The sequence below is a fragment of the Dromiciops gliroides genome, chromosome 1 (genome assembly GCF_019393635.1).
Source record: "Dromiciops gliroides isolate mDroGli1 chromosome 1, mDroGli1.pri, whole genome shotgun sequence".
Lineage (NCBI taxonomy): Eukaryota > Metazoa > Chordata > Mammalia > Microbiotheria > Microbiotheriidae > Dromiciops > Dromiciops gliroides.
In genome coordinates, this window is record NC_057861.1 from 76,894,305 (window position 1) to 76,916,287 (window position 21,983).

The window sequence follows — 21,983 nt, forward strand, 5'->3', positions numbered from 1 at the left end:
TTTTGTGTTTGGCTTCTGATTGTGGTCCCATTCAGGTGCCTAAGATCCAAGGGAGGTGGAACCCTCACCCAGCATTGTATATGAGAGGCCTAGCTGCGAAGAGAACCAGAATGGTTCAGAGACAGAACAGGCAGCCAGGAGAAAACAATAGATTCTTGGGGTTTGTGCCAGTATGGAGGGAGCCTTTGTGACTAAGAACGCTGTTTCCAAACAATACATGGACTTGCCTTTTAACTGAGCCTTCTGCTAGCCCTCTACTTTCCATCTGTCCAGTGTGGGGGATTGTGGTCCTGCTTCCTGTTGAGATTGCCCCAAAGATGATACTAGTGAGTTATCTCCCTCAGGCTCCTAGGCCCCATGCTCTGGCATTGTCTTAAGGGCAGGAGGGAAGGAAATCAAGAGACAGGGAGAGGTCCTCTTTCCTGTAGCATGTCCACCACTAACTCCCCTCTGCTTTATTTCTCCACAGAGTGGGAATAGCTTCCATGTTTTTGACCAAGGCCAGTTTGCCAAGGAGGTGCTGCCAAAGTACTTCAAGCACAACAACATGGCCAGCTTCGTTCGGCAACTCAATATGTGTGAGTAATGCTGGGTGTGGGTAAGGCCAGGCCCCAGGGCTTCACATGGGACCTATCCCCTTCCATTCTCCTAGGGGCAGCAGCTAGGCCCAAGCCCTAGGAGGACAGGCCAGAGGGAAGGAGCTAGAAAAAGAAGGAAGAGAGGTAGAGAAGATAGAGGCTCTCAGTGACCCAGACTACCAAGGTGCTAGAGCTTACAGTCTCCTTGGGGAGTAAGACTAGTACTGTGTGGTAAAGCAGAAAGGGGCTGCACAGAGAGCCCAGGCTCCTCAGCTTCTAGTTCTGGCCCTGTTCCCTCCAGCAGGCCAGCCATGGGATGGTGAATGACTTCCTGAAATTCCCTGTCCTGGGCCTTCTCTAACAAAGGAAAGATTCACCTGGCTTATTTCTCAGATCACCTCCAGTGTTAAAATGATTCTGGCAGCAGTCTCTGAGATTAAGGACTGGTCCTCTAGCACTTGATCTCAGAGGTCCTGCAGTTTTGCTGATGTGGGGACCCCCTTCACAGCAGCTCACAACCTATCTAGGTTTTCTCAGCAATGTGTAAGAGGCCATCCTCTAAATTACATTCTGTGAGGACTAGTGGAGCATTTGGCCTGTACCAGTAGTCTTCTCTTGCTCTTGCCAGAAGGGTGGCCTGACTGACTCCTTCCTTGAGCATATTTCTCTTTGAAGATGGACTGACCACTAAGCTGTATGTCATAGTCTAAGTAATAGGAGGCATTTTTCATCCATTTAGTTTTTCCTAAATTAATTGTTAAACCAGTCTCTTTAAGAACATAGCTCTCATGGAGAAAAGTATGTTCTCTCTAGGACTAGATGCTATCAGCACAGCATCATCCATAAGCTGGACCATCTAGAGGTCCTTCCTGTCTATAGAAAAAATCTTTTCCATTTGAACTTTATTAAAAATATCCTCAGTGACAACATTAAACACTTGGAGAGAATACTTCTCCCATTTTTGTGCCTCCATTGATGGTGATAATCAAAGGAACATTTTTCAGTAAATCTTGTGTGCTCTTCACATATACATGAGAAGCTTCTTGTTGAAGGGAGTCTTTAAGGCCATGTTTGGATCTTACCAGGCTAAAGGCTTTGATGAGATTTTCTAGTTCTTGTATATTCCCTGTACTGGTAACTGTTATCTCAGTTTTTTGGGGTTTTAAAATCATCTCTGATTTATTTTATCATCCTTTCGTTTAGCCTCTCTAAGATTAATTATAAATGTATCCCTCAACTCCAGATGAAACATGCTGCTCACCTCCTGATAGAGAAGTGATGGACTTAGCATATAGATTTATAGATATAGATATATCTTGGGGGACATGACCAATGTGGGAATCTCGTTTTGTTTGACTATACATATTTGTAACAAGTTTGGGTTTTCTTGCTATCTCAGTTGGGGGCAGAGAGTGGAAAGGAGAGAATGAGGACCTGAAAATAAAAATTTAATTTGATAATGTATGCTTTCAATTGTATATGGCATCCAGCTTGGATTTTTTTGGTGTATACCTGTTCTAGTCCTTCCTCTCTTCCTGACTTAAATTTTCTTTTTTTTTCCTTTATTCTCCCTTTTTGGGAGGGAGGAGGAGCCAAGGAAGAATGGATTGTCCCTGTTTTTTTCAGATTGGAATTATAGTAGCCACTCAGGCCAGATCCCATTTGTGATAGACTTATAAGCTATAACCTGTTCTTTTTTCTCACCTGGGCCGGTTCATCCATCCTTAGGCAGCCTGCCAACTTTCAGTCCTTGGGGACTCATAATATTGGGGTTAGACTTAGAACTGACACCTGTTTGGCTATGGCCTACTACAGCTTAGAATTCTCAGACTCCAGCCTCAGTCTCCCCAGCAGAAGGGCCCAGCTGGACTTCACCTTTCTAAAACCATTTCTAATTCATAGCTACTGAAGACTAAAGTGTTAGGGTCCACATGTGATAGCTCTTCTGTCGCTGATATGAAAATAGATCAGTATAAAACATTTTGACAAATTCATTTTATTTTGACTATTGTGCTTCTGCAGTTTTATCTATTAATGTTTTTTTGATGATATGACTCACTTGGTTTCAAGCCAAGTTTTCTGTAGACCTGTTTTTACTTTTATCTTTTATAAAAATATATTGCTTGTGGGGCCGCTAGCGTGGCACAGTGGTAGAGCACTGGCCCTGGAGTCAGGAGTACCTGAGTTCAAATCCAGTCTCAGACACTTAAACACTTACTAGCTGTGTGACCCTGGGCAAGGTCACTTAACCCCCCATTGCCTCACTTTAAAAAAAAAGATATTGCTTGTAACCCTTCTAACATCCTCCTCCATCATACCTTTCCTAGTAACTTTGTATTCCCAACTGGTGTTGCCCTTCAAGCATTTGTTGTCGAACACAACTGGTTTTGGCCACCCCTTTGTGGCAACTGTTTTACTTTGGTAAACTCTATTAGAAACTGGTGATACTCAAGGTCAACAATCTCTGCTTCAATTTCTCTCTATATGGTGTCATTACTTGAATAGATCATCAAAGCTCCGGTGTCTTTTTCTCATCTTTGACCTTTCTTTTAATTTATTGACTTTGACTTTTGATGTATTCATCAGTGTTCAACTGGTAAGAGTTTATTCTGATTTGACTCCCATATCAGTAACCAGTTGTTTCCTGATCAAGTTATAGTCAGTATCACTTTTTTGCACTGTTTGGTGCTCACCATGTCCAGCATCTTCTGACTTTAGTTTGAAATAAAATATTTATGATGTGTGTAAAACTTGCAAGTAGTCTACAAACCTTTGGCCATTTTTGTTTCTTAACCCTGAACTGTGTTTTTCCAGTGCATTTTTTTTATTGTTTCTTTCCTTATTTAGCTGAAGGATCAGCTGATCAATAGTTGATATTAAAGAGTGCTAAAATAACTGTAGGAAAGAGGCACAGGCTAAAGATTTTTTTAAAGGATATTCAAGATCAACTAGAAATCAGCAGTCTTGTGATCCCATTCCACCAGCCCCTGACGTGACCAGTCCCAATTATCCCAGCTGGCTCAACCTAAATCAGTCATCTTCACTCCTAGCTTATGCCTCAGGCCCAATTATCCAAAGAGTACAACATCAAAGAGGGTATCACCTCATCACTGAGCCAGCCTGCCTGCCCTTCTGTAGTGATGAAGGGGAAGAAGTGGACGGAAAACACCAGCATTTTGGCTTAGGACTTTATTTTTGTCTTATGTTGTGATATATTCACCCCAATTTAACCTTAAATCGCTTTACTTTAAGGAGTAGGTGGTGTCAGAGACCTAAAAACACAAGCACGGTAGATGTGTGATATTCTCTTAGTGGGAAAAAGAGGTACAGCAGAAGCCATGAGGAATGGTACATTCCTGCTATCTTGGTCTGCAGACAATTAATTCAGCTGTCTCTTCCATATCCCCAGACTTCACATTGAAGACACTGAACAAAAACCACAGGTTGACTTGGGAAGAACTTGTCAGATTCTTCCTCAGAATTCTTCAACCTCTTCGTCTTATAAACACGTTGGCACAAAACTGCAGGTGTCTTCATCATGATCTTTTTGCTCGGACTCATCATGACAACTACCAGTATATGAGGACCAAGTATCCCATGACGTGTTTTCTGTTGCCTTTGGATACATAATGAAACTAGTTCCTTTGCTCCCCAGGCAGAATCTCTGAGCTAACCCTTCCATTTGGCTGCAGTTTCCTTTTCTTTTTTGTTTATTACAAAGGACCTCAGTATTGGTGTGGTTGTCCTCTCTAAAACTGTGTGTCAATTCAGCAGTCACTAGATAAAAATCTCATAGAGTAATTGGCAGTTATGTTTATAAAGTCTGGAAACTAGAGGTGAAAGTACCTTCTGCCTTCTTCTCTGTCACCATCACTGTAGAAGCAAAGAATGGCGTAGAGTTGAGGATCAGCTTTTATTTTGTTTCATGTGTGTTTCGTGGTCAAAGAATCTAGCCTCCAACCTACACCATTTGTAACTTAGTCCTTGACAGCAGTCTGTTGCCAGGGTCTTATATAAGATAAGCCTTTCCGAATGATAGGACCTACTCTAATTTAAGCTCTGCTTGCATAGCCTTCAAAAACTAGGGTCACCTTCACACCACAAGAATGTACGTGTTAATACATTAATGTTTTTTAAGTTTTTGCTGTGTACCAGGCTGTCCTGTGCTATGCAGTAAGAATAAAAGTTGTACTTAATTGTGCTCCACGCCCGGAATTAAGCATTACAGATTGTAATGACTCTTCATGGCTAGGGGTTATCAACAAGAACTGAGTTGTCAAGTAAGTTTCAGGAAGAAATCCTGAACTCTGAAGGATAGACAGAAGGAAAAAGCTGGAAGGGCTTTCTAACTAATGCTGGATGCTGGAGTCAGGATGTAAAAGGATCTTGACAAGCAAGAACATTGGGCCAAATCCAGTGAGATAAACTTAATAAAGATAAATGTAAAGACTTAATATTTGAGTTCCAACAAGTCTACTTCACAAGTACACGATAGATGTGTGGGTAATAGTGTTTCATCTGAAAACGGTCTGGGGATCTGAATGGCACTGAATACAATTGAGTCAGCAGTATGATCCAGGAGTCGAGAAAGCCAAGGTAAACTTTGGCTGTATTAGGAGCTGGCCTAGTCCCTGCCCCAATCAGACCCTGCATGCAGCAGTGCCTTTCTTCCCCATCACTGTCTAGAGAGGGCCTTTCTAAAGTGTCCTCAGGACTAAGGGGTCTTGCCTGCTCTCTCCTTCCTCCTAAAGATATTGAACCTACCTGGCACTGGAAAGAAGGTGTAGGTGCCTCTGACCTTTGTTTCTTTTCTTTCCTTACTACACAGATGGTTTTCGGAAGGTTGTCCACATTGAACACGGTGGCCTAGTGAAGCCGGAGAAGATCGACACAGAGTTTCAGCACCCGTACTTTATCCGGGGCCAGGAACAGCTCCTAGAGAACATCAAGAGGAAAGTGACCAGTGTGAGTCCCTGCCCCTCCCCTCCCATTCTCCCTGGGCTCTGTAGCCCAGGACAGTGTGGGCAGACCTACCCTGGGTGGCCCTTTGGGGCCACTTTGCTCTAGCCTCCGGGTTTTTCAGGGCAAAGACTCTTTGGGCCAGGCTTGAGGAAGTATCCAGGCCAAGGCCAAGGCAGAGAGGCCATCCCTGTGGGGCTCTCCCTCCCCAAAGTGACTCTGAATTACACCAGAACCTGAGTCAGAATTGGGGTCCCCAGGTTGTTATGCAGAAGTGGTATCTAGGCTCTCTCCTTCTGCTTCCCTACATGGATGGATAAAGGCCGGTCAGAATCAAGAGCCCTAGAATGTTGTGAGTGGGAGGCAGTAGCCAAAGAAGCATTCCCAGCTCCCACTAGAAATGGAGTCAGTGTCCCAGGCCTAGGCTTAGGACTAAGGAAGCCTCCCAAGGAGCCCAGGCCCCATTCCGTGGTCCCTCCCCTGTATTTCTGAGGCCGGATGCACTGGCAGCTGCCAGCGAGAGCCGGTTAGTGTAAAGTCAGCCACTCCTTTTACACTCCCTCCCCATCAGCTCCATGAGCAGCTTGCGGCAGCCCTGGGGCACTTGAAAATGAAATGCCTCTGTAGATAGGAAGTGTATGTTTCTGTGTGTATGCATACATAACAAGTTGGTCCAACCCTGCCTTCCCTTCACCACACTGAGCTAAAGGGGCCCCTCTGCCACATGGGCCATGGGGGGAAAATCCAAAAGGCACTGCTCAAGCTCACAGGGCTAATTCCTCGTTAGTTTGGGTCCCTAAGCAAACCAAGATTGGATGAGAGACTTCATTCGACTCAGTCCATCTTCTCGGACCCCAGGTCTCCAACATAACGCCATGAGGATATAAAGGTCCGACAGGACAATGTCACCAAGCTGCTAACGGATGTTCGATGATGAAGGGCAAACAGGAGACTATGGACTCAAAGCTCATGGCCATGAAACAGTACGTACCTATGGAAGAGACGGGAAGGGGAACCAAGAGGGAAATGGGTGGCACATGGCTGCCCTGCTTGGGCTTCATGACCCACATGGCCAACATTCCTGGGTTTGGGGGGGCGCAGGTTAATGAGCCATTTGAGATAGGATTCAATTCATTCTTCTCTCCCTCCCCCACACCACCCAAGAGCCTGCCATGGACCCTGTCAGTAATTGAAAGGCCATGTGCTCAGAGCCCAGGTAGCACCCATATTGCCACTGTCTTCCTTAATATTTGGGAAAACCATTTAAGATGCACCTGCACCGCCCTTCTCATCCTGGGGCCCTTGTGCCAGCCCCATTCTTCCCCCCTCTGCCCACCTGCACCAGCACCATGGTGATTGAGCCTTGGAGTTTAACCTGTCCTTATAATTATCGTCTTTCTGGCTGAGTGTTATGGATTTTCAGGGGTGGCCCTACTTTATGCTTGCTTCCCTGCTGGAAAAGTTGTTTCTTAAAAGAGACCCTTTTTCCCCTTCAGTCTTTCTAGAATCTCTGTGCTGTCAAAGTGCTTGACTCATAGGGTATAGGGGAAACCTAGAACAGTTGGAGTGGGTCCTGGCTGCCAAGCTGAAGGGTCATGGTATCATAGATTTAAAGTTAAAAGGGACAAGAGAAAGAGAAGCCTCGCTGAACCAGTTCTCTTCGTCTCAGCTCTGTCAGCCTTTGGGAGAAGGATGTGGAGATTCTTCTTTGTGCTGGACTTCTGTCTTAGTTTTCAGGGTGCCCAGATTCACATCCTGACCATCATCCTCTATAGTTGTCTTGAGGCTAGGATCCTCCCATAGAGTGATCAGCCAAGCTTTTTTTAGTATCCTTTTGTGGCCTCAGAGATAGCCACTCTCTAGGGAACAAGAGAGAAACAATGCCCAGAGGGAACTGCTGAGGAACTGGGCCCCTACATCTGCTGTCTGCCTTCTTGAAAGAGGACAGGGCAAAGCCCTGGATATGTCAGTAACAGGAACAGCTTCCCTCTTTCCAGAAAAGAAAATATGTTTGGTTTTGGTCCCAGTTATTTGTCATTCTCTGAAATGTGAGTCAGTGTTCTGCAATGCCCCTAGACCCTGGAGCCCTTGAATGTGCGGCGGGGGGGGGGGGGGGGGGGGGGGGGGGGTTACTCCTTGGGGCAAACAACCAGGGAACAGCTGTTCCCACCTTAATTCTTCAAACTCAGAAAGGAAGGTACACCCCTGCTGCTAATCAGTCTTCTAGGGTGACCTGCAGACTTCCCAGGTTGACCTGCTGGCTAGGGAAACCTGCGCTGTGCCACATCAGGACATGGGCAGGGTGTTTTTGAAAGTGTTGACAAGAGGTCCTGTGGCCTGCTTCAAGGTCTCCCCTAAGTCTTCTCTCTATATTTCAAGTTTGATCCTACTACTTTATATTCTATGTTCCAACCACTTGGAATACAACATATTTGACTCTTTCTTGCCCCACCTCTGTTCATTTTGCTCCCTGCACTTAGGATGCCCTCCTGTTTCTGCCTTTTGAAATCTCCCCTCTTCTTCAGAAGCATTCCTTCATCCCTGCCAATGAGAAACAATCTCGGGGCAGCTAGGTGGTACAGTAGATAAAGCACCTGATGTGGGCTGGAATTTAGGGTCAAATTGATCACAGTCGTCCCAAAAGAATTACAAGACTCCAGTGACTCAGTTTCCCAAGTTTTATTGCAATTCTGTGGATGATCACAGGGAGAGAACCAGAAAAGTGGAAAGGTATTTCTCAAATAAGGAAAGGAAAGTATTAGTGTGGATAAATTGATTTATCAGTCTCATTATAATAATCTCTACCTTGGGGAGGTACAGGGGAGGGCCTGACCTACTCATTACAATATGTTCCACCTTGGGGAGGTACAGGGGAGGGCTTATCCTAATTTGGAGTTCCTGGGGTCCTAAGCCAACCCCCGAGGCGGGTACCTTTTTCAGTGGAGGTGTGCTTTTGGGGTTTACACGTCATAAGGGGAATCTGGGGACAATTTGGCCTTTTCTGTGCATGTCTCTTTCTCATTCCCATGGCTAGTTTTCATGAGAATTTCTATACCCTTGTCATTTAGTCTACGGTCAACATGGGCTCTCTCCCTCCGTTACTGTTATGGGCACTGATTTCTGTGGGTAAGAGAACCTAGCATTTTGACTTGTAAGTTATCCATTAACCGGGGTCTAACTCCGTTTTGGAGCTAATATCTGAATTAGAGCTTGGGTCTTAGGTTTTTCTGTTAACCCTTTTTTGCCTCCTACATCACACCAACCCTGGATTCAGGAGGACCTGAGTTCAAATCTGGCCTCAGACACTTGACGCTTACTAGCTGTGTGACCCTGGACAAGTCATGTAACCTTCATTGCCCTGCTAAATAAAAAAAAAAGAAAGAAAAGAGAAACAATTTCTCCTTCCTGTGACCAACATAGTGTCTTGATCGTACTTTATAATTATTTGTGTTTCTGTATGAACAGGATACATTTCAAAACAATGTGCAAAATAATGTCCAGCGCATGTTTATAGATTGCATGAATGACAGTGATATTTTTGGAAGATGAGTGTGGCAGAGGGCAAGGTGGCCCTGAGGGGGAAAGAAGGGAACCTGATACCTTCATTGAGGCTTTTGTACTAGGTTTTGGCAGTTATACGTGGCAGGCAGTGTACTGGGAATGCAAAGGAAAGCCAAAAAAACCATCCCTGCTCTCTACAAGCTCACATTCTAATTGGGGAGACATCATCCAAACAGCATTGTAAATACAAGCTCTATACTGAGTAAATTTGAGGTCATCTTGGGGAGAAGGCACTTGCTTTAGGGCCCCAGCAGTGGGAACAGTGGGGGAGGAGAGCACCAGGCAAGGACATTTTAGTCTAGGCTCTGCCACTACCAGCTGTGTGACTTTAGGACAGCTTGCTTTTCCTCTCTGGGTCTGTTTACTCTTTGCTCACAGGAAGGTATAAGGCTAAGCAGCTTCCAGTGCTGATCCTCTATGTGTACTGTAAAATCTGCAACAGATTTCATAGACAGACACAGGATATAGTAGTTAATAAATGTTTTGTCAAACTGAGTTAGAAATCATTTCATCCATCCCCATTTTACAGATGAGGAAACTGAGGTCCAGGAGAAAAGGAAATGACTTGTCCAGGGTTACACAGGTAGTAAGTGGTAGAAAATAATTATTAATAATGAATTTCTGGGGGCAGCTAGGCAGCGCAGTGAATAGAGCACCAGCCCTGGATTCAGGAGGACCTGAGTTCAAATTTGACCTTGGACACTTGACACTTAGTAGTTGTGTGACCCTGGGCAAGTCACTTAACCCTCGTTGCATGGGGGGGGGGCATTTGATCCAATAATGAATTTCTTCAGAAACCCAGAGGTCAGTTTCTCGGTCCTTTCTCTCCCTCAAAACCCCCCCCCCCCCCCAGTTGAGTTCTCCTGGGGAAACTTTATCCAGTCTTATCTGGGACTAGCCCTACAGAACAAAAGAAATGGAGATAGATTCTTTTGTCTAGATCCTGAAGGACTGTTGGATTAAACCACACTCGATAATGGATTTTTCCTTGAGCTACTTCAGTCAGAGACTTTTGCATTCTTTTCCCTGTGTCATCTCTAGAGTTCATTTTAATGTAAAACACCTTCAAATCATGTCAACCAATTAACTTTGATCAATGTATAATTGACCCACCTATCAAAAGAGGATAAAACTCTTGGAGACCACTGAGGGTCTTTTGGCTTTTAGAGACATCTTCTTTAGGACAGCATGGATCTTTTGAGGCTTTTCTCCTGCTCCCGTTAACTGCATGCCTGAAGCTCTCTCCCTCTTTTCTCTGCCACAAGGCCTAAGACCATGAGAAGTTAGGGAAAGACGTGGTCAATTCTTTACTGATATAATATTAATAAAATAATAATCTGCTTCCCTCCAAACTGTTGTAAATAACAATAGCAATTAAATTTTAAAAACACAGGTGAGACCTTTTTTTGTGTTGTGTGAGGCAATTGGGGTTAAGTGACTTGCCTAGGGTCACACAACTAGTAAGTGTTAAGTGTCTGAGGCTGGATTTGAACTCAGGTCCTCCTGACTCCAGGGCCAGTGCTCTATCCACTGCGCCACCTAGCTGCCCCACACAGGTGAGACCTTAACCCAGGGCCCTTGACTCAAAGAATGGTGACCCACAGTTTTATGCTCCCTCTCCTTACCAAAGAAGTGCAGAGCTTAATAAAATGGATGGAGGGGAGGAAGGAGAGGAAAGAGAACAAACGACTCTGTTGTGTCCTGCATATGAGATTGGAAAACTGAAGCCCAGGAGCTTGTACGGTGGTGATGTTGGCAGCCATATTTCTCCTACTCTTCACTCAGTGACCTTTAGTCCCAGCAAGGGTTTGGGGCACCACCATTTAAAGCTAGAAGAACCTAGCCCAGGGCCATCATTTTATAGATGAGGAAGCTAAATGACTCACCATTGGTCATGAGGTGATGTCACTAGGACAGGGTTGGATTTCATGTACTCTGTCTCGTCCTGCCAGCCTCCATTTCAGGTCCTCTAGTTCTCCTTTCTACACTCTCTAAACTGCAGCCAGGATAGGGATTACTCTCTGTGCACTTCCTGCCTTCATGCCTAGAATGTTCTCCTCCTCTTCTTTGTTAATTCCTATGATTATAGGAATTTTAGAACTTTTTTCTGGGAGGAATCCTTGTGCTTATCTACTCATGGGTTCATAAAAGCTGAAAGAAACTTTCAAGGTGAGATGGTTGAACCCACAAAGGATCCATGGACCCAGCAGCAATCTTCTGCTTTCTCTAGCACAACATTACCATTTATAAGCAAGCTCCCTCATTCAGTAGAGGAGAATACGCTGGCCAAGAGATTCGTTCAGTCATAGAGGTCATAGGTAGCATAGCCATTTTTTTTTTTTTTTTTGGTGAGGCAATTTGGGTTAAGTGACTTGCCCAGGGTCACACAGTCAGTAAGTGTTAAGTGTCTGAGGCTGGATTTGAACTCAGGTCCTCCTGACTCCAGGGCCGGTGCTCTATCCACTGCACCACCCAGCTGCCCCAGCATAGCCAAATTTTGAACTCAGCTCCTCTCACTCTAGATCCTGGGCTCTCTCCATTATACCTCCTTGAACAGCTATCAATATCCTAAAGAACCAGACAGACAGGATCTATAAAGTAGCTGAAGGATTGAGAAAGAGAGGTCCTTCAACTGCCAGTCAGGGTCAGGGCCAAGAGTGGCATCAGTGTTGATACAGCAAAGAATCATAGCGACCCGCTGTACCTACATTGCCTGGTTTTGGGAAATAAGAAAACAAGCCCAAAGATAGGAATGAACTCACCCAGTGTCACACAGGGAATCAGTGAGAGAACTAGGACTTAGAACGTGGCCTAGTGTTCTGAATTGTCATGAAGAAGGCCCTTTACCCTGGCTGGCCTCCTGCTCTCCCTCCTCCCTACCCAGTTCTTTTCCATTCTGACTCACCCTGTACACCTCCCTCCATTCCTCAGTTCTTTCTCAGGCCATCACCCTGTACTGGCTACACTGTCCTATGTTCTCTGACTCAGTTCATCTCTGTCCCCCTACTTCCAAGAACCTTGCTTTCTTGTCCTTTAAGACTCTTTGAAGACTTGGCTTAAATCCTGTCTTCTGTAGGAGGTATTTCCCAGAACTTCCATGTCTAGTGTCTTCCCTCTAGGATCCCCTTCCTCTTAGACTGGTTCAGTCTTGTTAGATGCACCAGTTTTTTGCCTATTGTCTCCTTCTTTAACATCTTTGCTTCCTCAAGATAGGGACTGTGCTCAAAGCTTAGCCTAGTGACAGAATAAGTGTTTAATAAACACTTGTTAACTAACTGTCCTCCCTACCCTACAGAAGTTTGTGCTCCTGGCTCCCTCTGACAGGTTGGAGGAAGCCTAAAAGAGGCTCTACTCTCTTGGTTCAGCCATTCTCTTCCCTCCCCAGCCCCCAGTCTCTGCAGTAGAAGTGGAGGACAATGGGACCAGGGCATGCATAATAAATGGTGAGAGTAAGACCTCACATACCCCATCTGGCCTGTCTAAGGAAGAGCCTTTGGGTAACCGAGGCATCCAGTGCCCATCCTTAAGGCTGAGCCATCTTTCATACTGACCTGTGTGTCAATTACCTCAGCTGCTACTACCAGCTGAGCTGGGACTCCAGGAAACCATTACTGCCATGTGACTGTTGACAGCTCACTTAACTTCTCCCTCAATTTCTTTATCTGTGAAATGGGAGTAATAATAGCACCTACCTCCACATTGTTGTGAGGATCAAATGAGAAAATAGAGGGCATTGACTTTGCTAACTTTTTAAAACATTCTGTACATGTTAACTGTTATCACATCAAAGATCTGACGGTAGCCTTCCGAGCTCACACCTTCCCCCCCTCTCTGCCAAACCATGTTGACCTCCTTGGGCCCCACACCCTGTTTTTCCTCTACTGTCTGTTTCCAAACTTTTTTTTCCCTTTTGTTGTTCTTGTTATTCCATTGCTGTGGGTCTTATAACCTCTCTCAAACTGGACCGTATGTTCCTGAAAGTACCATCTACTTCCTAGAGAGAGGCCTCATGAAGCATATTCAGCAGAGCACCTGAGTCCTACAAAACCAGAGGCGTAATACTGTCCAACAGTTAAGACTGTGTCTTTTCCTTGAAATCCAACTGTTGGAAGCATGAATTTCATTTGGGGAAGTTTCCCCTCACATCTGCTTCTTTGAGCCCAGACCATACTGTGATAGACTTCTCCATTACTCTGAACTCTCTTGGCCCACGTAACTCACACAGGTTTTGTACTTCCTGCAATATTGCTTCATCTTCTTTAGCCTTTAACATATGTTCCTGTCTCCCCTCTCTCTGTAATAGCCACATGTCCTTTAACTCCCCCACTGTACTGGAAGGACTAGAAACAGATCCCTAAGGCCCTGTGGAATTGCCTACATAGTCTGCAAGCCAGACGGCCTTTGTCAGCTCCCTAAGTAAAGTTTCCTCCAAACCAGTGGCTCTTGATTTCATCTGCTGCTCATTGAATCCTAAGAGGCAAGCTCCAGGCCTAGTTATAAACACTTCACCCCCATATCCCTGGGACATCCCCAGCCCAAGGATAGTCATTTTCTATCATACATGCTTTTGCATCTTGATAGGAAACTTCTTAGTATGTCACAGTCTCCCCCACAAGCACCCATATAAAGTTCAACTAAGAAACCAGACCATACCATTTAATGCCCTTAATCCTAACCTGTGGTGGGACCAGGGCATTTTCCCCCAGCCTTATAAAGTTGTTTTCAGTCAGGGGCTTCATCTGTTGGCTCTTGAACACTCCAAAGAAAGTTACCTTAGAACATCCTGTCACCTACTCGGGCTTTACAGAGCCTACTACGGCCTCTACACTTGGCCCCTGAAGAAAGAGTAAGAATAGTTGGTTCCTTCAGATCCTATTACTAGTCTTGGGGCCAGACCCACTGACTTTTCTGGTTTGACTGGGCTTCATTTGCAGTTAGCATACCTAGAGGTATGGTTATCATGAAGGTTCTGAATTTCTTCATAGGATAGTTGTGAGATGCATAAGGAGTTTCATGTCCATATGAGTTGAGAGACAGTCTTGCCTGGACATAGGGTAATGGATTAATAATCTCTAAGGCCCCTAGGGGGTGGCTAGGTGGCGCAGTGGATAAAGCACCGGCCCTGGATTCAGGAGTACCTGAGTTCAAATCCAGCCTCAGACACTTGACACTAGCTGTGTGACCCTGGGCAAGTCACTTAACCCCCCATTGCCCTGGGGGGGGGGGGGGAATGGAAGAAATAATCTCTAAGGCCCCTTGCCTAGGACTCTTCTGGCCAAGATGATGGTGTGTCAAGACCTAGAAGACCCCAACCTCCCTTTACTCCCCAAAATATTCCATTAAAGCTCTTATAAATTACAAGTAGCAATGTTAATTAAAAAAAAAAGCTATAAATTCCAGGCCAGAACTATACAAGAAGACAGCCAGAAGTCTGTTCTGATTGGAATCAGGAGTAGGTAAAATGCACAATGTGTAAGCAACCTGGAGTCATAGAAGGAGACAGTACCAGAGCAGCTCCTAGGATCTGGCAGAACATCTGCTTATAACTCAGTAGATATGTGTTTAGGGCTTGTCAGGGTCAAAGCAAAGAATAGTGTCAGCTCTGAGATCAGAACTATGTAAGGAGGAGATGGGGGTGAGAGTGCTAAAGCCTAAATCAAGAGACTGAGTCAAAACCCAAAAATAACTATAGAGGGCAAGATTTAGTCTTAGCTACCATATCCAGGACCCAGCAAGGCCTGCCCATACCATGCAAAAGAAACAATAGTGTTTATTATAGCACTTTAAGGTTTTTAAAGCACTTTACATGTATCCTCTCATTTGATCCTCAAAAATCCTGAAGTAAGTTCTTCATAGATGAGCAAACAGTCTGAAAAAGGTTGATTTGCCCAGGGTCATACAGCTTAACTATCTGAGATCGGATTTGTACTCAAGTCTTCCTAACTCCAAGGCCACTGGACCACCTCAGTACAGAAGGAGCAGAGTCTGACCCAACCAAAATACCCTAATCCAGAAACAGGGGCTGGAGATAGAAGAAAACACACAATGAAGAAATACTCTGGATAGAGAGTCATTCTACAGCAAATCCAAGTAGAGCCTCAGAGAAAACAGTGACCTGGCCACAAGGATAAGAGGAACAGTTGTGAGCAAGAAGTGAAGTGAAAGAGAAAAAAATGTAATATTAAATGAAATAAGAGCTAGGGCAGAGAATGGGAAAGAATGGGAAAAAAAGGAGGGAGGGAGGAAGGAAATGGATAGCCTAGAACTGAACTGCAGATGGTGAACCTTACCGAGAATTGAACTTCCTCAAAGGCAGAATGAGCCGTACAAAAAGCATCAACTTAGGAGACAGCAAGAAATATTAAAAAGCAAAAGCTAAGGACTAGGTAGGGGGTAGGGGTTGTCAAGAAAATGTGGAAAATCTAATCAAAAACAACGAATCTGGGAAATTGGTCAGAAGGGGATAATTTTAAAATTGTTGTACTGCCTGAACATCATGACTCAAAAAAAGCCAGAAAGAAAGCACCAAAATGAAAACTATGTTCCCAGGTACAGCATATCAAAAATCCTGAATTCTACATCAAAGAAAAATCACTGCGAGCTGCCAGAATGAATGAATTCAAAGACCAAAGAACCACAGTCAGAAACACAAAAGTCTTGGCAGCTTCCACTGCCAAGATCATGGAGTATATTCCAAAAAAGCAAAAGATAAAAAAGGCTTGCAACCAAAAATAAAGGTGTGCACATAGCACTTAAAGCTTTATAAAGAGCTTTACAAATATGTTTTCCTCACAATAACTCTGGGAAGTAGGTGCTAGTATGTCTATTTTATAGATGAGGAAACTGAGGTACACAGGTTAAATGACTTGCCCAGAGGTACAGCTTCTAAGCAACTGAGGCTAGATTTGAACTCAGGTGTTACTGACTCCAGTTCAATGTTCCATCTTCTGTACCATCAATAATTTACTCTGCAGGGGCAGCTAGGTGGCGCAGTGGATAAAGCACCGGCCCTGGATTCAGGAGTACCTGAGTTCAAATCCGGCCTCAGACACTTGACACTTACTAGCTGTGTGACCCTGGGCAAGTCACTTAACTCCCATTGCCCTGCCCACCCCCACCCCCCAAAAAAATAATAATTTACTCTGCAAAACTCAAATTGGTGGGGTGGGGGTGGGGGTGATCTTTAATAGAATTTAAGACTTTCAGGCCTTCCTGACTTAAAGAGCTGAGTAGAAGCTTCAAAATGCAAACACAGTTGTCAAGGGAAAATTAGAAAGAAAATACATTTGAGCATTTGGAAGAACCTATACAATGATAAAATGCTGACATCCTAATGGGCTAGATACCAAGTGTCCCTTTAGAGTTCTGATGTCTTCAAGGATCATAGAGGGCCTGGGACTGGTTGTTATTAATAGTCTTCAGAACAAAGAAAAGGATGGGAAGAGGGAATATACTAGGGAAGAAAGAAAGGGGAAGAAGAGGGAACTTATCTCTGGGCCTGAAAAATATGTAAATATGGAGTAATGGAGTAAGAGAAAATGTACATCACATAAACCTCAGTTTCATCTGAACTAGATAAAGCAGAGTTGAGCACATGCATGCAATACATACTTGTACATGCAGAGTTTGGTGTGAAGATATATTAAATTTGGGGCAGCTAGGTGGTGCGGTGGATAAAGCACTGGCCCTGGATTCAGAAGGACCTGAGTTCAAATCCAGCCTCAGACACTTGACACTAGCTGTGTGACCCTGGACAAGTCACTTAACTCCCCCCTCCCAAACAACAACGTGTGTGTGTGTGTGTGTGTGTGTGTGTGTGTATTAAGTTCACAGGGGGAATAGATAGAAACTTGAAGAGGGAGATTTAAGGGGATGATAAGATTAGAAATGGATAAATCATAAGTAAAACAAACTCTTGATATCAGAAGGTGGAACATGAAGAGATAATAAAATAACAGCACATATACTGAATACTGTATGCTAGGCACTGTGCTAAGTACTTTACAATTATCATTTGATTTTCATAACCACCCTGGGACATAGGTGATTATTAGTCACATTTTACAGATGAGGAAACTGAGGCAAAGAGAAGTGGCTTGCCCAGGGTCTCACATAGCTAGTAAGTGTCAGAGGGGGGTTTTGAATTTGGCTCTTCCTGACTCCAAGTTTAACACTCTATCCGCTGTGCCACCTAGCTACCCTTAAAAGGAAAGAAGTAAAATTCTTTGATGAGGTGCCGGGGAACAAGAAGAGAAGAAGGGCAGCAGAGTAGAAACATGACTTCAATTATAGATCACTAGAGTTAAACACATTACTCTTCAAGATGGCAGAGGAAAGGCTGTGACTCTCCCACGCTCCCGACAAACCTGTCCACATACTCCAAAAATAATGCCATAAGACAACTCCTGGAGCAGCATAACCCACAAAAGAACAGAGTGAGACTATTTTCCAGCCAAAGGTGGCTTAATTAGGTGACTGGGATCACCTGCTATTGGAGGTGAGAGAGGAGCTCAGAGCAGTGCAGGTCCAGCCCCAGGCAGGCCATGCCTCCATAGCCTCAGAATCTTAAGCGGCTATTTCTGAAACTCGGCTCACGGACTAGTGAGGGGGTTCAGTGATTTGCTGGGAGAAATAGTTGTGATCTTTGCTGGAGCTGGGGCAGAGTGCCCAAACTCTGAACCAGTGAGCTGACTCAAGTGGCAGTGGCCTAGTGGGGAAGGGGCACAGGCACACCAAGCTTCCGACCGTGGAGAATCAGATTTCAATCAGACTTCTGCTTTCGAGTTAAAGAGAAAGAAAGCCGTGGTTACTTACAGGCCAGGCAGGCTGAGAACAAGCCTAATTGCACCCCCTGAGACCTACTATAGCTTGGGTCAGTGCAGCCTGCAAGCAGCATTACACGTTAAGGAATTAAAAGCCAAGAAATAGGCGGTCAAGCTGCGCAGGCAGAGAAAACAGCAGACCATCGAAAGTTTCTTTGGTGGCAAGGTAGATCAGATTACACCCTCAGAAAAAAATAACAAAGTCAAAGCTCTTACATCCAGAGCTTCTAAGAAAAATAAATTGGTCTCAGGCCATGGAAGCGCTCAAAAAGGACTTTGAAGAGAAAGTAAGAGAGGTAAACACATTACTCTTACCACTTTCTTTGTAAAGAGAAGAAAACAAAAAAATACTAGATCATAGGATGAAAGAAAATGTATCATTGAAAGTCATAACTGAAAATTAATGGAATAAACTAACCCATAGAACAGAAGAGGATTAGCAGAATGGATTAGAAAGCAGAATCTGACAAAACGTATACAAGAAATACCCTTAAAGATTCACATAGTTAAAATACTACAACAAAAGCTAGTCAACTTCAGGTCAACTCAAAAAAGGAAAGTGGAGAAATCATCTCATACAAGGTAACAAAAATAGACATGTTAGCAATGAAATTACCCCATACTTAAAGGCACTATAGGTAGCAAATAATTAGCAACACTTAATATATGTGTGCTAAATTGTATATAAAGAAAAAGGTCATCTCAGTACAGGAAAGAATACACAGCAATACTCTAATTCAGGTTTAAACAAATCTAACAAATTTAAGCACCTTAATGAATCTTAGAAAAGTGAGAAATGCTCTCTGGACATTATTGAACGGGAACAAAAAGGATTTTACATATCCCTCCACCATATAGCATGCCTTTACAAAAACTGACCATATATTAGTGCATAAATACCTCACTAACAAATGCAGAAATGTTGGGGGGGGGCGGCCCGCACCGCAGCAAAGTGGCACGGTAGATAAAGCACCGGCCCTGGATTCAGGAGGACTTGAGTTCAAATCCAGCCTGAGACACTTGACACTTACTTGCTGTGTGACCCTAGGCAAGTCACTTAATCCTCATTGCCCTACCCTCCCTCCCCCAAAAAGCCTCTGGTTACAAAAAAAAAAAAGAAAAATGTTAAGACAGCCTTTACTCAGAACAGTACAATAAAAGTAGATTCAGTAAAGGGACTTTAAAGAAAGAATTAAAAATTAATTGGGGGGGAGGCAGCTAGATAGCACAGTGGATAGAGCACTGGCCCTGGATTCAGGAGGACCTGAGTTCAAATCCAGCCTCAGACACTTGACACTTACTAGCTGTGTGACCCTGGGCAAGTCACTTAACCCCCATTGCCTGAATAAAAAAAAATTTAATTGAAGACTAATCCTAAAGAATTGGTGGGTCAAATAACAAATCATAGAAACAAAAGAAAGATTCATCAAAGAAAATGGAAATGAGACAACATAACAAAACTTTGGGGATACATTCAAAACTTGCCTTTAAGTGAAAATAGATATCTTTAAATGTTTGCATCAGCCAAAAAGAAAGGGAAAAAAATCACTAAATAGAGCATGCAACTAAAAGGTTTTTTTTAAAAAGAAAACCTAGAAAATCAACAAATCAGAAAAACCCAGTTTGGCACCAAACTGGAAATTCTGAAGATCAAATAAAATACCATTTAATTGATGAAGCTAGAAACTTTATACTCTACCCCCACAAAAAAGGGGTTATATATGAAACTCTGAATCTCATTCCATTCCACTTGCTTTATTTTTAAAGTTCATATAGCCTCATAACTTCCTTCTGTTCTCCTATTCATTTTATTTATTTATTTTTTTTTTTCGTGAGGCAGTTGGGGTTAAGTGACTTGCCCAGGGTCACGCTGCTAGTGTCAAGTGTCTGAGACCAGATTTGAACTCAGGTCCTCCTGAATCCAGGGCCGGTGCTCTATCCACTGTGCCACCTAGCTGCCTCTCCTATTCATTTTTTTTTTTTGGAGGTGTTTTTTTGTTTTTTTGTTTTGTTTTGTTTTGTTTTTTGGTGAGGCAATTGGGGTTAAGTGACTTGCCCAGGGTCACACAGCTAGTAGTCTGAGGCCGGATCTGAACTCAGGTACTCCTGACTCCAGGGCCGGTGCTCTATCCACTGCGCCACCTAGCTGCCCCTCTCCTATTCATTTTTAAAATGACTACTCCATGGAACAAGATGCTCCCAGGCCGGGTTCCCCTTGGTGTCCACAAACACACCACTTTGCAACTTCCTTTCACATGTTGTCTTCCCTTTTTACTTTATAAGCTCCTTGAGGGCAGGGACTGTCTTTTTCTTTTTTGTATCCCCAGCATTTCTTTCACATGTTGTCTTCCCTTTTTACTTTATAAGCTCCTTGAGGGCAGGGACTGTCTTTTTCTTTTTTGTATCCCCAGCATTTAACACAATGCCTGGCACATAGTGGTCACTTAATAAATGTTCATTGAATTCAGTCAGGAAGAAAAGTTCAAGTTCAGACTCAGATGCCTAGTAGTTATGTGACCCCAGACAAGTCAACCTCTTTCAGCCCGTTTGCTCATTTGTAAAATGAGGGCAATAATAGCACCTACCTCTCAGGTTGTGAGGATCAAATAAAATATTTGTAAAGCACTTTGCAAACCTCAGAGTACTGTGTAGATGATAGCTATTTTTATTACTTGTGTGGTGAGAGTCAGCACTAGAGGTTGATGTGTAGATTGCAAGCCTAGATGACTGGGAGAATGATGACATTATGAGGATTTGGGAGAACTAGAGTATATTCATGGAGTATGTAAGAGAAGCATCCACTTATGCCTCAGAGAGATTCCTTTGTACCTTATGTTTAATTTGAATGAAAACCTAGAGAACTTGGATAATGGGGAGCCCTGCACTGGATAACTCCCATGTTCCTACCAGTCTTCTTTTTTCCGGCTGCACATCACCATTGACTTTAGCTGATCTTCACATGACATAGTAACCAGTTCTCGGTTTTCTAACCATGCCGATCACTTTGCTCTGGACATGTTTCAGGAAAGATTGATTCTTCCAAAGGAAGGAGGATGGGGGAGAACATCGGCCCCTTTCTTGGCGTGTTCAGGTGAAAGAGTAGAATTATAATTATTTCCCAATCCTGCCATTCCCCATTCCCCCCCCCAAAAAAAAGAGAAGAAAAACACAAATGTATTGCAGTAACTTCTACCTCTATATTAACCCCAACCCCTTGTTTGCCTTTTGTTCTCTCCTTGGAGGTTCCCTCTCATCTGACCACCCATGCTGAGTTAGATTCCTTCATAATCTGCTATTTCTCTTTCTGATCCCAAAGCATAGGCATATGCATGCTCAGATACACACAAGTACTCCCAGATGCTAATCTTTAACTGCACATTGGCAGTTTGACAGCCCACAGTGCTCGGATCCTGGCAGGACTGTACAGTCCTGACATCATGAGTTTTTTGCTTTGGTTTTGTTTGGAGGCTGTGGATAGTAGGCAAAGAGCAAGACTGCAACCAGCCCCTATACTCAGAGCCTGGGGCCCACAGTATCCAGTGGTACCGCCCCTCCTTCATTCTGTCAGGAGCTACCAAGAATGATGGGCAAGGATGCCTATTTCCTATTTCCACTGAAGTCCAGATGCAGGAGGCTTGAGGCAAATACATTCTAGAAGCCCTCCTTTGCCCTAGACACCCAGGTCCTTCATGTGTCCTGGGAAAGTAGCTTACTTTTTCCTCCAGACAATGCCTTAACTGAGCGATCTTTTGCTTAGAGTCCAAGGGCACCATTTCTCTGGGCTCAGAGCCCTGGCCTGTGGCAGAGGTGGATGGAAGCCATGATCTTCTATGAGAATCTTGGTTCTCCAATCCCCACCCCCAGCCTACCTGAGTCTGTTCTGCCCAATGGGAAACACCTACTCTGTTACTGCTGTGCCTTCCCTTTACTATTTACCTCCCTCCAAATTATGTATCTGGGGCAGCTAGGTGGTACAGTAAATAGAATGCTGGGCCTGGAGTCAGGAAGACTCCCTAGGTGTGTGACCCTGGGCAAGTCACTTAACTCTGTTTGCCTCGGTTTC

The 21,983-nt window shown here is 44.0% G+C and overlaps 1 protein-coding gene across 1 annotated transcript in view; it reads left to right on the top strand.

Moving 5' to 3' along the window:
* Nucleotides 1-21,983, top strand: part of HSF1 (heat shock transcription factor 1) — a 76,882-nt gene that overhangs the window by 39,008 nt on the left and 15,891 nt on the right. Inside the window, 4 exon segments of the mRNA XM_043977165.1 lie at nt 470-578; nt 5,407-5,549; nt 6,403-6,463; nt 6,466-6,520. Coding sequence (XP_043833100.1) covers nt 470-578; nt 5,407-5,549; nt 6,403-6,463; nt 6,466-6,520 — 368 coding nt within the window.